Source organism: Coregonus lavaretus (genome assembly GCF_964263955.1).
Source record: "Coregonus lavaretus genome assembly, contig: HAP1_SCAFFOLD_3174, whole genome shotgun sequence".
NCBI lineage: Eukaryota > Metazoa > Chordata > Actinopteri > Salmoniformes > Salmonidae > Coregonus > Coregonus lavaretus.
This window is the reverse complement of record NW_028162868.1, coordinates 45,346-64,471: the sequence shown is the minus strand read 5'-3', so window position 1 is coordinate 64,471 and position 19,126 is coordinate 45,346. Positions and strand designations below refer to the sequence as shown.

Genomic DNA, 19,126 nt, shown 5'->3' with positions numbered 1-19,126 from the left:
GGTAATGCCATTACTGTTGACGCCTTAGGGTTGAGTTTGAGTTGTACAAAATGATCAACAGTGTGGAGATGTTTCAGGAGGTATGGGGGCTCAGGGGGGCTGTCTGTACGGCTGGAGAGGAGGGGTTGGATGGACGGTTGGAATGTGGTGCTGGTTGGTGTATTGTACTGTGGTGTTGGGTACTGGATAATGTGATTGTGTAGAGGTTGTGGTGTCACGCAATGTGCTTTTAGGGGTGGGGGTGTTAGTGTAATGAGGATGGCTCATTAAAGTAAGACAAGTCTCTCTCTCTCTCTCTTAACAGCGCTCTGCACAGGCAGCAGTGGAGGACAGTGATAAGATCTTTACCGAGCTGATCCGCTCCATTGAGAGAAGGCGCTCTGAGGTGAAGGAGCTGATCAGAGCCCAAGAGAAGGCTCAAGTGAGTCAAGCTGAAGGACTCCTGGAGCAACTGGAGCAGGAGATAGCTGAGCTGAGGAAGAGAAGCACTGAGCTGGAGCAGCTCTCACACACAGAGGATCACATCCATTTCCTCCAGGTAACTCAACTGCCTTGATACATGTGATATGAAACTAAAACTCTCAATCAATTGGTTCTGTTCTCTCTCTCTCTCTCTCTCTCCCTCTCCCTCTCCCTCTCTCTCTCTCCCTCTCTCTCTCCAGAGTTATCAGTCTCTCTCCGGTACCAGTGTATCTTCAGACTTACCCAGCATCGTTGTCCGTCCTCTTCAGTACTTTGGAGATGTGAGTAAGACTGTGTCTGAACTGAGAGAGAAACTAGAAGACGTCCTTAAAGGAGAATGGACCAAGATCTCCACTACAGGTGTCTTGAAAATAATAAGAACATCAACTTTAGACCATTGAAAGTTCCCTACTAGTCATATACATGTGGAATATGGTGTGATGATAACATTCCCTCTCTCTGTGAATGTGTTTGTGTGTCTGTAGTGAATATAGTGGATGTTGTACTGCCTCCAGAGCCCAAGACCAGAGAACAGTTCTTACAATGTGAGTCTCTTTATTCTGAAGTAACTAACAGTCTCTTTTTACTGACACTCCTAACAATCCCTCTAGAAATATATAGCAATAGTAGATCTAATCAAAGACTGGGTATCTATCTGACTCCTCATATTTCTCTGATTTGATCTCTGCTGTGCTCTAATCAAAGACAGGGTAGATACAGTATCTGACTTCACTTATTGTTCTAACTCCCCTCATTGGTCTCTGCTCTGCTCTTCTCCCAGATTCCTGTCAGCTCACACTGGACCCAAACACAGCAGGCACACTCCTCTCTCTGTCTGAAGGGAACAGAAAGGTGACACTTACAGGCCAAGAACAACCATATCCTGATCATCCAGACAGATTCACAAACGACTACCAGGTTCTGTGTAGAGAGGGTCTGTCTGGACGCTGTTACTGGGAGGTGGAGTGGAGTGGGGAGTGTGTTGATACAGCAGTCTCATATAAAGACATCAGCAGAACAGGGACATATGGTAGATTTGGATTCAATAACAAGTCCTGGAGTTTACACTACTATAGTGGTAGTTATTGGTTCATACACAATAATGTTTGGACTAAAGTATCAGACCCTCAGTCCTCCAGAGTAGGAGTGGACCTGGATCACAAGGCAGGTACTCTGTCCTTCTACAGTGTCTCTGACACAATGACCCTCCTCCACAGAGTCCAGACCACATTCACTCAGCCCCTCTATCCTGGGTTTCATCTCAATAATGGTACTGCTGAGCTGGTTAAACTGTAGTAGGGTCCACATAGATACTAGTCATGCTGGTGTAGTCTATAGCTGAGCTGGTTAAACTGTAGTAGGGTCCACATAGATACTAGTCATGCTGGTGTAGTCTATAGCTGAGCTGGTTAAACTGTAGTAGGGTCCACATAGATACTAGTCATGCTGGTGTAGTCTATAGCTGAGCTGGTTAAACTGTAGTAGGGTCCACATAGATACTAGTCATGCTGGTGGTGATGGTACCCAGATATAATACTCTGTTTTTCTGTACAATTATTTTTGTCTGACTGATTTAATCTTCAGAGTTTAATTAAAACTTAACGTATTTTTATCAAATGCAATGTTTTAATTGGCTACATTTACATTAATCATGATGTATGCTGTTAATGTATGTTGGTTGTCATTCAGAACCATTGAAATGTTTTCTCAATTGGTTCTCTGTCTCAATGTCATTTTCCTCAGTATCATGGAACAGGTAGTGTTACTTACTTGCTAATTGAACTATATGGGCCGGTTTCCCGGACACAGATGAAGCCTAGTCCTAGACTAAAACGCATGTTCAATGGAGATGTCCGGGAAACCGACCCTAAATTTGGCATCTTTATTCTCCCATACTGCTCAGTCAAGCAATATTAAACCTGTCCAGCAGGTGGTGCTATTAACCAAACAATAAAAACCCAGCAGATATCTTGACTTGCCACTCAGTATATCAGTAATGTTCAGAATTGTACTTTAATATCATTGGAGATTGATGGTCTTTTTAATCCACTACCCAGAGTCAGGAACAGATGAAGTTAGGTCTGCTACTGTTCAGTTATTAAATATGATTCATGGTGATGGGAAATAAAAAATCCATCTAGTAGTAGTTTTCCTTTGCTATTTATTCCAAGGTGTGTCTTTAACTTGTAAATGGATTGTGTTGAAGCTGGCATGTGGTGTGGATGATAGAATAGAGTGAATAGAGGAGAGAAGAGAGGAGGAGAGGAGAACATCATATAGAAGACAGATAAGATAGAGAGACAATTCATACCCAGGGGAGTTACTGACTCTGGCCCAAATGACTCCCTGTTCCCTACGTAGTGCACTAGGCTACTTCTGACCAGATCAAAAGTAGTGCACTACATAGGGAATAGGGTGGAGATTTGCTCACTGTCATTAGAATGAAGATTTCCATACAGGAGTTACTGTCTCTGTCCCAAATCTCTCCCTGTTCCCTACGTAGTGCACTAGTCTTCTTCTGACCAGATCTAAAGTAGTCTTCTAGATTTTACATGTCTTCTCCCTGTCATTAGAAAATGACAATATGGTAATGACTTTAGTGGTTTCCTCCCCCTTTGTTTTTATTGGTTGTGTGTTATGTGTGTTGTTGTGTTAGGTTTTCCCCCTGTGTTCCTAATGGAAAATCCATTAACAATGAATCACAAACAAATTATATTCCAGTTGTGTTTAGACAACTTCATGGCTGACATCCCCCAGTTCTGTTAAGACCCATTGAACTGGGTCACATTCTAAATGGTCACTTGTATTGATAGTCCATACTGGGCCTAACTGGGGTTAACCATACTGGAGGGTTTCTTTCTGCACACATATTCCCTCATCTCCAGAACTTTACCTGATGTCCTCTCTCTCTCTCTCTCTCTCTCTCTCTCTCTCTCTCTCTCTCTCTCTCTCTCTCTCTCTCTCTCTCTCTCTCTCTCTCTCTCTCTCTCTCTCTCTCTCTCTCTCTCTCTCTCTCTCTCTCTCTCTCTCTCTCTCTCTCTCTCTCTCTCTCTCTCTCTCTCTCTCTCTCTCTCTCTCTCTCTCTGTCTCTCTGTCTCTCTGTCTCTCTCTGTCTCTCCCATCAAACCGTATAGAAAGCAGACAACATCAATATGGTTCCATTCCTGTAGTTATCAGGACACATGGGGTGTGGAACTATTATCTCCTTTCTAAGTGTGAACTTGTCCACTTCCCTTCATGGATTTAAAAGGAAATGACTGGTATATGTAAACTCCCTCTACCCCATGCCAACACCAATCCAATGCTTTTACATTTGAGAGGAGTAGTGAAGGAATGATACACTTCAGGAGGAAGGAGAGATTATTGGGACACACCCATGGAGTGATGATAGAGGGATGTGAAAGAGGAGAGAGGTAATGGTTGGACTGGACTTATTTATTCTCTCATTAGACTTATTCTGTTTCAATAACATAACTGCATAACACAAAATAAGTACATTTAAGGAAGTATCCATGTATTATAGATTTTATAATCACTTTTGTACTATTTTCACAAGTATGTGGTAAAATCTCACAATTACAAAACTCAAAACAGATAATCAAAAAGGCTGTTTTTTCAAAACTTTAAGCATATTTTCAATTGACTAAGTGCAACACACAAAGGAAGTATCCTTGTATTATATCTTAATATGTGAAATGCTCACGTCCTCCCATAAGTCATTAGTAGTTGATGTAGGGTTTCATCTGTCAAAAGGTAAATCACACCTGGTGACTTATGAGTTATAAATGTTATTACTGTGGAGTCACCATGATCAGATTACTGTGGTGTGTGTGTGTGTGTGTGTGTGTGTGTGTTAGTCTTTGATTAGTTTAGTCATCAAGGCTGAGAGGATGTATCTATTTGAAAGGGTGTCCTGGTCTTTGATCAGACCAAATGGTTGTAAAGTCCTCAAGACAATAGAATGGTTGTCAGGCAGTGGAGTCTGGTGGGAGGAGCTATAGCAGGACAGGCTCATTGTGATGTCTGGAATGGAATAAATGGAACTCAGTCAAACATGTGGTTTCATGTGTTTGTGTTTGATACGTTCCATTGATTCCATTCCAGCCATTACAATGAGCCCGTCCTCCTATAGCTCCTCCCACCAGCCTCCTCTGGTGTCAGACCTGCATGGTGCCTCAGGGTCTGTGTAGGAACTGTGAGGTGGGTGTGTTGGGAACATTATTCCCTATTTTTCATAGTTCCACAATCTATTAATAGCCAGAGATGTGAATTAAACATTCTGCCAATCATGGTTATTTTATTTATAACCAGAGAATTGGGCTGATTCAAACAAGACCAAACATGCTTATTTTTAAAGTAAGGACATGTCCAAGAAATGTTACTTGGAAAACTAAAATAACCAACACCCTTTCTTGTGATTGTAATATATAGAAAATATAATAATATATTTCCATTCACATTGTGTGTGTGTGGTCCAATGTGTGAGGGGCTTGTTGTGATCCTGGGGGTAGTGTATTGGGCTGTACACTGACTGTATGCCTTCTTAATATTGAGTTGCATCGGGTGGGGGGGTGTTAAAACTGTTTTGAATGGGGTGTGTTTTGGGGTCTGGGGGTGAAATCAAACAGTGTATTCAAACTGGTTAGGGGTAGACTTAGACCCCCCAGAACATTCACACCTGGTCCTTTGTTGCAGGATTTGTTTTAGACATGTTTGTACATTAATTGCTTAAATTTTCATTCCCAGGTTGAATGTCAATAAGAAGTAATATAATTGTGTGTATGACTTGACAATGTCCAGCTACATTATACACCACATAGCTTTATAGGAAGCAGACTTTACAATGTCCAGCTACATTATACTCCACATAGCTTTATAGGAAGCAGACTTTACAATGTCCAGCTACATTATACTCCACATAGCTTTATAGGAAGCAGACTTTACAATGTCCAGCTACATTATACTCCACATAGCTTTATAGGAAGCAGACTTTACAATGTCCAGCTACATTATACACCACATAGCTTTATAGGAAGCAGTTCCTAATCTACTGAAACTTCTTCATGGCCAAGTTGTTTTATCTAAACATCTTGGGAATAATTTTGACCCACCCTTGGTTTTTTAATTTATTAAACTTTGAATGTGGCTCTATACTCCAGCATTTTAGGTTTGATATTAAATGTTTTATATGAGGCGACAGTACAGAATGTCACCTTTTATTTGAGGCTATTTTCATACCTATCTGTTTTACTGTTTAGAAATAAATATACTTGATTTACAGTTGAAGTCGGAAGTTTACATACACTTAGGAGTCATTAAAACTAGTTTTTCAACCACTCCACAAATTTCTTGTTAACAAACTATAGTTTTGGCAAGTCGCTTAGGACATCTACTTTGTGCATGAGACAAGTAATTTTTCCAACAATTGTTTACAGACAGATTACTACATTTAATCACAATTCCAGTGGGTCAGAAGTTTACATACACTAAGTTGACTGTGCCTTTAAACAGCTTGGAAAATTCCAGAAAATGATGTCATGGCTTTAGAAGCTTCTGATAGGCTAATTGACATCATTTTAGTCAATTGGAGGTGTACCTGTGGATGTATTTCAAGGCCTACCTTCAAACTCAGTGCCTCTTTGCTTGACATCATGGGAAAATCCAAAGAAATCAGCCAAGACCTCAGAAAAACAATTGTAGACCTCCACAAGTCTGGTTCATCCTTGGGAGCAATTTCCAAACGCCTGAATGTACCACGTTCATCTGTACAAATAGTACGCAAGTGTAAACACCATGGGACCACGCAGCCGTCATACCACTCAGGAAGGAGATGAGAGAGAGATGAACGTACTTTGGTGCGAAAAGTGCAAATCACTCCCAGAACAACAGCAAAGGACCTTGTGAAGATGCTAGAGGAAACAGGTACAAAAGTATCTATATCCACAGTAAAACGAGTCCTATATCGACATAACCTGAAAGGCCGCTCAGCAAGGAAGAAGCCACTGCTCCAAAAAGCCAGACTACGGTTTGCAACTGCACATGGGGATAAAGATCATACATTTTGGAGACATTTCCTCTGGTCTGATGAAACAAAAATAGAACTGTTTGGCCATAATGACCATCGTTATGTTTGGAGGAAAAAGGGGGTCGCTTGCAAGCCGAAGAACACCATCCCAACCGTGAAGCACAGGGGCGGCAGCATCATGCTGTGGGGGTGCTTTGCTGCAGGAGGGACTCGTGCGCTTCACAAAATAATTGGCATCATGAGGAAGGAAAATTATGTGGATGTATTGAAGCAACATCTCAAGACATCAGTCAGGAAGTTAAAGCTTGGTCGCAATAGAATTTAATGGTAAATCATGTATGGTGTCATTTTGGAGTCACTTAAACATATTATGTTCTTATTTACAATACAAGTGACTCCAAAATGACTCGATATGTAATTTACCATTCAATTCTATTGGGATTTTGTTTTTATGCAGATTTTTGAATATTCGCATGAAAATCTGTTTCCATTCGACTGGCGACAGATTTTCATGTGAACATTGTAAAATCTTCATAAAAACATGGTCATTTTACCAGCAGAGATGTTTCCATCAAATTGACGTGTTGAAGATAAATGGCTGTGCGTGATGACGTAATGCACATACAAATATATATTTTAGAAAATACTAATATATTTTTGCAGTTAAATTCCCATGTACCGGTTAAAAACGTTCTGTTAAATGGGTTTCCATCACATTTTCAACTCTACTGATGGTTTTGTCAGATTTGGTTGTGCATTATATAGCGAACGTGCCCACTCTGGACAGGCTACCTACATGATGACATTATTATGGACAAAAAGACCCTCGATATTTATCGGAAAGGAGCATCAAGCTCATCACCGTGCACTTTCACCACCCTGTGAAGTTCAGCATAACTTATTTCATCTGTAGCTTAATAAACTGCATGGTTTCCCGAGTCGTAGTGGGAGGACCACACCACATATCATCGTGTGACTCCAAGTTTACTTCAATATGATGGTTATTATATCAATATTTGTGCATAAAGCCGTTTCCACCGCCATTTCTCGCTTAATTAATTCTACAGAGGTATTTGCACCCCACTGCATCCACATGTTTCTTTACAATTTATGATCATTTTACATAACTGAAAATGAAAGAGAACTTTTGATTTGACACATTCATCATTCACCACTGTGGCTTCTGAATAGGTCACTGTACATTTATGGAACCTTTAAAACGTTGTAATGTTTTACCACAACCTTATATTTGGTTACACGTCACTATGGCTTCCATCCCTATATACCTCAGTGTATCCATCCAGGACTAACGTCTCCAAACAGATCTAAAAGGCCTCCCCCACCACTCAGACTTTCAAAGAAATTAAAGTGATCTCTGATACTCTGCTGTGCAGTTTGTTGTATGGACATTGCAGAGGCCCTTTTAAAATATCCACTCTGCTGTCTGGATCTACCAAAGGATCCAGTTACTATTCCCTGTGGACACAGCTGAATGCAACGTCATCTTCTTAGCTTGACTTCCATCCCCCAAAAACCTGTAGATACAGAGTACACAGTCAAGAGGAAGCCACTCCCTGTCCTCTGGTGTAGAGTTCCATGAAACAGAAAGTCATTTTTGACACCCTGTTGCTCAACCTTCAGGTGAAAGCACTAAAATGGCTGACAATCTAGAACTGTTCTGTTGCTCCGTCTGTCTGGATCCACTGAAGGATCCGGTGACTACTGCCTGTGGACACAGCTACTGTATGGGCTGTATTAAAGAAAGCTGGGATCAGGATGATCTGAAAGGGGCCTACACCTGTCCCCACACTCTAAACAATACTGGGTTGTTTGGTTGACCCAAATGTTGGGTTGCTGGCGTTGGGTCACTTAGTTGGGTTGTTTTCTTTAAAAACTGCTGGGTTATGGATGCTGGGTGTTGGGTTATTGTTGCTTGGTTATTGAGATATGACCCAGCAGGTCAAGATCAGAAGACTGTAGGCATAGTTTAGTAGGGGTGTGGCTTTCAGATAGTTATTTTTAGCCACCCATGAGAGTAAATATAATTCCTGTTCATCTGGTCTGTTGCGTGGTTAGCACATGTTAAGGTTGAACATTGACATTTTTGTAGCTTCAATTATGCTTATAGAGTTTCCTAAAAGTCCACGTATGTCTCATTGTTGGGCTATAATACAGTGGTATACCTTATTATAATATGTAATAAATACTCTACATATTACAGAATAATGTAATAAGGAAAAATTGAGTTTACAGTATGTACATTTGATATGATAAACTGGAATTACATTTAGTCTCATGGGTGGCCAATAAGATCTAGCTGAAAGCCACGCCCATAATAAGCCACGCCCATAATAAGCCAAACTGAGCATCGGGGGAGAAGGGCCTTGGTCAGGGAAGTGACCAAGAACCCGATGGTAACTCTGACAGAGCTCCAGAGTTCCTCTGTGGAGATGGGAGAAACTTCCAGAAGGACAACCACCTCTGCAGCACTCCACCAATTAGGCCTTTATGGTAGAGTGGCCAGACGGAAGCCACTCCTCAGTAAAAGACACATGACAGCCCGCTTGGAGTTTGCCAAAAGGATCCTAAAGTACTTTTAGACCATGAGAAAGAAGATTCTCTGGTCTGATGAAACCAAGATTGAACTCTTTGGCCTGAATGCCAAGCGTCACGTCTGTAGAAAACATGGCACCATCCCTATGGTGAAGCATGGTGGTGGCAGCATCAGGCTGTGGGGATGTTTTTCAGAGGCACGGACTGGGAGAATAGCCAGGATCGAGGGAAAAATGAACAGAGCAAAGTACAGAGAGATCCTTGATGAAAACCTGCTTCAGAGCGCTCAGGATCTCAGACTGGGGCGAAGGTTCAACTTCCAACAAGACAACAACCCTAAGCACACAGCCAAGACGCAGGAGTGGCTTCGGGACAAGTCTCTGAATGTCCTTGAGTGGTCCAGCCAGATCCTGGAGTTGAACCCGATCGACCATCTCTGGAGAGACCTGAAAATAGCTGTGCAGCACTGATAGCAACAACAACCACCGCAGAAAAGTTGGCTGTGTTTACAGACAGACATACGTACAGACAGACAGACAGAGGTTGTTTACTATGACTGGATGAAGGGATACAGTGTTGAAGGCTTCCTTTAGGTCTCCTGGTCTCTTGGGATTTAAACAGTGAATACAGTGAGATAGTCCTAACTATTCAATCAATGTACAGAACAAACAGTCATCATTAACACTATACAGAGTGGAGCCTAAGGATATAATATATTATCAAAGAATATAATACAATAGAATTTTATGAATAGAAAATAATAAATGTTTTGACATGAAAGCACAGCCAGATGATTTGACTTGACAGTGTGTCTCTATACCTCAGTCTCTGAAGACACCCAGCAATGGTTAGGATTATTAGAGAAGCTTTTCCTGCTGAAAGGCAGTTTCATTTCATCTGGTTGCAGAAAACAATTCATTGGATATGTTCATAACCCCGTCCACCTATAAGATGTGGGGGGTTTCTGTCTGACTAAGAAGAGATAAAAAGAACTCTGATTATAAAACGTCTTCTCTTTTTAGTCCTAGATATGGCTAGGGTTAGGGTTACTGCTGAATGTAGTAACTCTAACCCTGACCCTAGGCCTAACAGTAATACCCACACTGTAATGTAAAGTATTACCTCATTCTCAATGATCAGTCAATACATACAGTATTCATTTAAACTACAGTATATTGTATCAATATCAAACCCCCCCCCCCCCCATTACAACCACTTCTGAATTATTATAGACACTTATAATCAGTGTTATAACACATAAGTGTATTATAAGGCATTATGAAGCTTATTATAATAATTATAATATGTACTTCATAGGAACTGTTCCCCTTTATATATTCTAACAACTCATATTTGTTAGATTTATTCCAAATGAAGGGCCCTAACCTAGAAACTAAAATATTTGTCTCCCTCTCCACGTTGAACGCAGTTCTCTCTCTATCCCTCCCTCCCTCCCTCCCTCCCTCCCTCCCTCCCTCCCTCTAACCTCACCTATCTGGCAGATCCAGAAAGTCCTCGCCCTCCCAAAAACTAACTTCTGTGGAAACGAAACTGATCTGAGTCTCTGTGTCGTCTGTCTGTGTGAGAGTGAACAACCGTCCAAATGGCTCAGCAGGGAGTTCTGCTGGACCAGGACCAGTTCTGTTGTTATGTCTGTCTGTATCTACTGAAGGAGCCGGTGACTACTGCCTGTGGACACAGTTACTGTAGGAGCTGTATTAAAGAAAGCTGGGATCAGGATGATCTGAAAGGGGTCTACACCTGTCCCCACACTCTATACAATACTGGGTTGTTTGGTTGAACCAAATGTTGGGTTGCAGGCGTTGGGTCACTTAGTTGGGTTGTTTTCTTTAAAAACTGCTGGGTTATGGATGCTGGGTGTTGGGTTATTGTTGCTTGGTTATTAAGATATGACCCAGCAGGTCAGATCAGAAGACTGTAGGCATAGTTTAGTAGGGGTGTGGCTTTCAGATAGTTATTTTTAGCCACCCATGAGAGTAAATATAATTCCTGTTCATCTGGTCTGTTGCGTAGTTAGCACATGTTAAGGTTGAACATTGACATTTTTGTAGCTTCAATGATGCTTATAGAGTTTCCTAAAAGTCCACGTATGTCTCATTGTTGGGCTATAATACAGTGGTATACCTTATTATAATATGTAATAAATACTCTACATATTATAGAATAATTTAATAAGGAAAAATTGAGTTTACAGTATGTAAACGCCTTAAAATAACCTACAGTAAGGATGACATTAAAACAGACCCAGTTGCTAGGTCAACCAAGCATGACATTAAAACAGACCCAGTTGTTAGGTCACCCTTTGACTTTTTCAACATTTTATTACGTTACAGCCTTATTCTAAAATTGATTAAATAAAACATTTTCCTCATCACTCTACCCACAATACCACATAATGACAAAGCGAAAACAGGTTTTTATTTTTACACACTTATTGAAAATACAAGACAGAAATACCTTATTTACATAAGTATTCAGACCCTTTGCTATGAGACTCAAAATTGAGCTCAGGTGCATCCTGTTTCCATTGATCATCCTTGAGATGTTTCTACAACTTGATTGGAGTCCACCTGTAGTAAATTCAATTGATTGGACATGATTTGTAAAGGCACACAGCTGTCTATATAAGGTCCCACAGTTGACAGTGCATGTCAGAGCAAAAACCAAGCCATGAGGTCGAAGGAATTGTCCGTAGAGCTCTGAGACAGGATTGTGTTGAGGCACAGATCTGGGGAAGGGTTCCAAAACATTTCTGCAACATTGAAGGTCCCCAAGATCACAATGGCCTCCATCATTCTTAAATGGAAGAAGTTTGGAACCACCTAGACTCTTCCTAGAGCTGGCCACCCGGCCAAACTGAGCATCGGGGGAGAAGGGCCTTGGTCAGGGAAGTGACTAAGAACCCGATGGTAACTCTGACAGAGCTCCAGAGTTCCTCTGTGGAGATGGGAGAAACTTCCAGAAGGACAACCACCTCTGCAGCACTCCACCAATTAGGCCTTTATGGTAGAGTGGCCAGACGGAAGCCACTCCTCAGTAAAAGGCACATGACAGCCCGCTTGGAGTTTGCCAAAAGGATCCTAAAGTACTCTCAGACCATGAGAAAGAAGATTCTCTGGTCTGATGAAACCAAGATTGAACTCTTTGGCCTGAATGCCAAGCGTCACGTCTGTAGAAAACATGGCACCATCCCTATGGTGAAGCATGGTGGTGGCAGCATCAGGCTGTGGGGATGTTTTTCAGAGGCACGGACTGGGAGAATAGCCAGGATCGAGGGAAAAATGAACAGAGCAAAGTACAGAGAGATCCTTGATGAAAACCTGCTTCAGAGCGCTCAGGATCTCAGACTGGGGCGAAGGTTCAACTTCCAACAAGACAACAACCCTAAGCACACAGCCAAGACGCAGGAGTGGCTTCGGGACAAGTCTCTGAATGTCCTTGAGTGGTCCAGCCAGATCCTGGAGTTGAACCCGATCGACCATCTCTGGAGAGACCTGAAAATAGCTGTGCAGCACTGATAGCAACAACAACCACCGCAGAAAAGTTAGCTGTGTTTACAGACAGACAGACGTACAGGCAGACAGACAGAGGTTGTTTACTATGACTGGATGAAGGGATACAGTGTTGAAGGCTTCCTTTAGGTCTCCTGGTCTCTTGGGATTTAAACAGTGAATACAGTGAGATAGTCCTAACCATTCAATCAATGTACAGAACAAACAGTCATCATTAACACTATACAGAGTGGAGCCTATGGATATAATATATTATCAAAGAATATAATACAATATAATTTTATGAATAGAAAATAATAAATGTTTTGACATGAAAGCACAGCCAGATGTTTTGACTTGACAGTGTGTCTCTATACCTCAGTCTCTGAAGACACCCAGCAATGGTTAGGATTATTAGAGAAGCTTTTCCTGCTGAAAGGCAGTTTCATTTCATCTGGTTGCAGAAAACAATTCATTGGATATGTTCATAACCCCGTCCACCTATAAGATGTGGGGGGTTTCTGTCTGACTAAGAACAGATACAAAGAACTCTGATTATAAAACGTCTTCTCTTTTTAGTCCTAGATATGGCTAGGGTTAGGGTTACTGCTGAATGTAGTAACTCTAACCCTGACCCTAGGCCTAACAGTAATACCCACACTGTAATGTAAAGTATTACCTCATTCTCAATGATCAGTCAATACATACAGTATTCATTTAAACTACAGTATATTGTATCAATATCAAACCCCCCCATTACAACCACTTATGAATTATTATAGACACTTATAATCAGTGTTATAACACATAAGTGTATTATAAGGCATTATGAAGCTTATTAAAATAATTATAATATGTACTTCATAGGAACTGTTACCCTTTATATATTCTAACAACTCATATTTGTTAGATTTATTCCAAATGAAGGGCCCTAACTTAGAAACTAAAATATTTGTCTCCCTCTCCACGTTGAACGCAGTTCTCTCTCTATCCCTCCCTCCCTCCCTCCCTCCCTCTAACCTCACCTATCTGGCAGATCCAGAAAGTCCTCACCCTCCCAAAAACTCTCTTCTGTGGAAACGAAACTGATCTGAGTCTCTGTGTCGTCTGTCTGTGTGAGAGTGAACAACTGTCCAAATGGCTCAGCAGGGAGTTCTGCTGGACCAGGACCAGTTCTGTTGTTCTGTCTGTCTGGATCCAGTGAAGGAGCCGGTCACTACTGCCTGTGGACACAGCTGTATGCAACGTCATCTTCTTAGCTTGACTTCCATCCCCCAAAAACCTGTAGATAAAGAGTACACAGTCAAGAGGAAGCCACTCCCTGTCCTCCGGTGTAGAGTTCCATGAAACAGAAAGTCATTTTTGACACCCTGTTGCTCAACCTTCAGGTGAAAGCACAAAAATGGCTGACAATCTAGAACTGTTCTGTTGCTCCGTCTGTCTGGATCCACTGAAGGATCCGGTGACTACTGCCTGTGGACACAGCTACTGTATGGGCTGTATTAAAGAAAGCTGGGATCAGGATGATCTGAAAGGGGTCTACACCTGTCCCCACACTCTAAACAATACTGGGTTGTTTGGTTGACCCAAATGTTGGGTTGCAGGCGTTGGGTCACTTAGTTGGGTTGTTTTCTTTAAAAACTGCTGGGTTATGGATGCTGGGTGTTGGGTTATTGTTGCTTGGTTATTGAGATATGACCCAGCAGGTCAGATCAGAAGACTGTAGGCATAGTTTAGTAGGGGTGTGGCTTTCAGATAGTTATTTTTAGCCACCCATGAGAGTAAATATATTTCCTGTTCATCTGGTCTGTTGCGTAGTTAGCACATGTTAAGGTTGAACATTGACATTTTTGTAGCTTCAATTATGCTTATAGAGTTTTCTAAAAGTCCACGTATGTCTCATTGTTGGGCTATGATACAGTGGTATACCTTATTATAATATGTAATAAATACTCTACATATTATAGAATAATTTAATAAGGAAACATTGAGTTTAGAGTATGTAAACGCCTTAAAATAACCTACAGTAAGGATGACATTAAAACATACCCAGTTGCTAGGTCAACCAAGCATGACATTAAAACAGACCCAGTTGCTAGGTCAACCAAGCATGACATTAGAACAGACCCAGTTGCTAGGTCAACCGAGCATGACATTAAAACAGACCCAGTTTCTAGGTCAACCAAGCATGACATTAAAACAGACCCAGTTGCTAGGTCAACCAAGCATGACCTTAAAACAGACCCAGTTGCTAGGTCAACCAAGCATGACATTAAAACAGACCCAGTTACTAGGTCAACCAAGCATGACATTAAAACAGACCCAGTTGCTAGGTCAACCAAGCATGACATTAAAACAGACCCAGTTTCTAGGTCAACCAAGCATGACATTAAAACAGACCCAGTTGCTAGGTCAACCAAGCATGACATTAAAACAGACCCAGTTGCTAGGTCAACCAAGCATGAGAGTAAAAAATACCCAACTGATGGTTAAATTAACCCGTGTTCTGTTAATACTAACAACCCAACATATTGGGTTATTCACGCAACCAAACTGTCTGGGTCAAAATAACCCAACATGTTCTTTCCACTACTTAACCTACGCTGGGGTACTAAATAAACCAGATTGAGTGCAGTGCAGACATACCTTCACCCCAAGACCTATTCTGAACAGGAGTGCTGTGCTCGCCTAAGTGGTGGAGAAACTGAAGAAGACAGGACTCCAAGCTGCTCCTCCTGCTCACTGTCATGCTGGACCTTTAGATGTGGGGTGTGACATCCTCAGTGCAGACAGACCTTCACTCCAAGGCCTAATCTGAGGATAAATAACATGTTGGCTGAGTTGGTGGAGAAACTGAAGAAGACAGGACTCCAGGCTGCTCCCCCTCCTGCTCTGTGCTATGCTGGACCTGGAGATGTGGCGTGTGATTTCTGCACTGGGACCAGAAAGCAGAAAGCCCTCATGTCCTGTCTGGTGTGTCTGGCCTCTTACTGTGAGACTCACCTCCAACCTCACTATGAATCTCCTGCTTTGAAGAAGCACCAGCTGGTCAAAGCCACCGTACAGCTATAGGACCAGCTTTAACATTGCAGATATATTGGGGCTTCTATCTGTGGAATTGTCTGCATCATTTCCAATCCCCCATATATATGTTTTGTAAATATTATTTTAAATATATTTTCCTTCTTTATTATTTTCCCCTAACCCTACCACCCCTCCTAAACTAATGGACAAACAATACTTAGGCTTCCACTTCCAGCTTATAAATGTACATACTACATACATTTCCCAGACACTACATTTTACATTAGTTATCTTTTGTTTGTTTTTAGTCCCCGCCTTCAGCTACCCGAAGCCCCTCCCATCTATCTCTGAAGACCATCCAGTTTTGTCACGGTTTCGGCCGAGGCTGCCCCTCCTCCTTGTTCGGGCAGGCTTCGGCGGTCGTCGTCCCCGGAGTACTAGCTGCCACCGTTCGATGTTTCATGTTTGTTTGGTTTTGTCTGTTTGTACACCTGTCCCTTGTTAGTGTTTGATTGTGTTCCCTATTTAAGTTTCGTAATTGGGTCAGGTGTTATGTGTGATTGTTTATTGTCAGCTGTGTTCTTGTTGATGGGGTTTTCGCTCCTAGTGTGTTTTTGCGAGTTCGCACTGCGTGCGCCTTTTCTTATTTTACGCACTGTTGTGTGTGTGCGTTTTGTCGCTCTTGCCTCCCGGTTGGGTTGGCTATTTCTCCTGTTTGGAGTTGTTTTTGACTACTAAAGACTGTTGACGAACACCTTTGTGCCTGCGCTTGATTCCCTGCACCACATCCACACTCAGCGTTCTGACAAGTTTTGATTTCTAGCTGCCATACAGTGCATTCGGAAAGTATTCAGACCCTTTGACTTTTTCAACATTTTATTACGTTACAGCCTTATTCTAAAATTGATTAAATAAAACATTTTCCTCATCACTCTACCCACAATACCACATAATGACAAAGCGAAAACAGGTTTTTATTTTTACACACTTATTGAAAATACAAGACAGAAATACCTTATTTACATAAGTATTCAGACCCTTTGCTATGAGACTCAAAATTTAGCTCAGGTGCATCCTGTTTCCATTGATCATCCTTGAGATGTTTCTACAACTTGATTGGAGTCCACCTGTGGTAAATTCAATTGATTGGACATGATTTGTAAAGGCACACAGCTGTCTATATAAGGTCCCACAGTTGACAGTGCATGTCAGAGCAAAAACCAAGCCATGAGGGTGAAGGAATTGTCCGTAGAGCCCTGAGACAGGATTGTGTTGAGGCACAGATCTGGGGAAGGGTCCCAAAACATTTCTGCAACATTGAAGGTCCCCAAGAACACAATGGCCTCCATTATTCTTAAATGGAAGAAGTTTGTAACCACCAAGACTCTTCCTAGAGCTGGCCACCTGGCCAAACTGAGCATCGGGGGAGAAGGGCCTTGGTCAGGGAAGTGACCAAGAACCCGATGGTAACTCTGACAGAGCTCCAGAGTTCCTCTGTGGAGATGGGAGAAACTTCCAGAAGGACAACCACCTCTGCAGCACTCCACCAATTAGGCCTTTATGGTAGAGTGGCCAGACGGAAGCCACTCCTCAGTAAAAGACACATGACAGCCTGCTTGGAGTTTGCCAAAAGGATCCTAAAGTACTCTCAGACCATGAGAAAGAAGATTCTCTGGTCTGATGAAACCAAGATTGAACTCTTTGGCCTGAATGCCAAGCGTCACGTCTGTAGAAAACATGGCACCATCCCTATGGTGAAGCATGGTGGTGGCAGCATCAGGATGTGGGGATGTTTTTCAGAGGCACGGACTGGGAGAATAGCCAGGATCGAGGGAAAAATGAACAGAGCAAAGTACAGAGAGATCCTTGATGAAAACCTGCTTCAGAGCGCTCAGGATCTCAGACTGGGGCGAAGGTTCAACTTCCAACAAGACAACAACCCTAAGCACACAGCCAAGACGCAGGAGTGGCTTCGGGACAAGTCTCTGAATGTCCTTGAGTGGTCCAGCCAGATCCTGGAGTTGAACCCGATCGACCATCTCTGGAGAGACCTGAAAATAGCTGTGCAGCACTGATAGCAACAACAACCACCGCAGAAAAGTTGGCTGTGTTTACAGACAGACAGACGTACAGACAGACAGACAGAGGTTGTTTACTATGACTGGATGAAGGGATACAGTGTTGAAGGCTTCCTTTAGGTCTCCTGGTCTCTTGGGATTTAATCTGTGAATACAGTGAGATAGTCCTAACCATTCAATCAATGTACAGAACAAACAGTCATCATTAACACTATACAGAGTGGAGCCTATGGATAGAATATGTTATCAAAGAATATAATACAATAGAATTTTATGAATAGAAAATAATAAATGTTTTGACTTGAAAGCACAGCCAGATGATTTGACTTGACAGTGTGTCTCTATACCTCAGTCTCTGAAGACACCCAGCAATGGTTAGGATTATTAGAGAAGCTTTTCCTGCTGAAAGGCAGTTTCATTTCATCTGGTTGCAGAAAACAATTCATTGGATATGTTCATAACCCCGTCCGCCTATAAAATGTGGGGGGTTTCTGTCTGACTAAGAAGAGATACAAAGAACTCTGATTATAAAACGTATTTTCTTTTTAGTCCTAGATATGGCTAGGGTTAGGGTTACTGCTGAATGTAGTAACTCTAACCCTGACCCTAGACCTAACAGTAATACCCACACTGTAATGTAAAGTATTACCTCATTCTCAATGATCAGTCAATACATACAGTATTCATTTAAACTACAGTATATTGTATCAATATCAAACCCCCCCATTACAACCACTTATGAATTATTATAGACACTTATAATCAGTGTTATAACACATAAGTGTATTATAAGGCATTATGAAGCTTGTTATAATAATTATAATATGTACTTCATAGGAACTGTTACCCTTTATATATTCTAACAACTCATATTTGTTAGATTTATTCCAAATGAAGGGCCCTAACCTAGAAACTAAAATATTTGTCTCCCTCTCCACGTTGAACGCAGTTCTCTCTCTATCCCTCCCTCCCTCCCTCCCTCTAACCTCACCTATCTGGCAGATCCAGAAAGTCATCGCCCTCCGAAAAACTCTCTTCTGTGGAAACGAAACTGATCTGAGTCTCTGTGTCGTCTGTCTGTGTGAGAGTGAACAACCGTCCAAATGGCTCAGCAGGGAGTTCTGCTGGACCAGGACCAGTTCTGTTGTTCTGTCTGTCTTGATCTACTGAAGGAGCCGGTCACCATCCCCTGTGGACACAGTTACTGTAGGAGCTGTATTGAGGGCTGCTGGGATCAGGATGTTCTGAAAGGGGTCTATAGCTGTCCTCAGTGCAGAGAGACCTTCACTCCAAGGCCTAATCTGAGGAAAAATAACATGTTGGCTGAGATGGTGGAGAAGATCTAGAAGACATAGACATATCATTACATACAGTATAGAACACCATATATAAGACATAGACATATCATTACATACAGTATAGAACACCATATAGAAGACATAGACATATCATTACATACAGTATAGAACATC

General features: G+C 41.8%; 1 protein-coding gene across 1 annotated transcript; it reads left to right on the top strand.

The window, feature by feature from the left end:
- Positions 1–304: 304 nt before the first annotated feature.
- Positions 305–2,177, top strand: LOC311118746 (tripartite motif-containing protein 16-like; the record flags this gene model as incomplete). The annotated part of the gene is made up of 4 exons (XM_084193533.1): positions 305–538; positions 663–822; positions 948–1,007; positions 1,244–2,177. Coding segments are annotated over 4 exons (969 nt in total), but the record flags the coding sequence as incomplete, so codon positions are not given.
- Between the last annotated feature and the right edge of the window lie 16,949 nt (positions 2,178–19,126).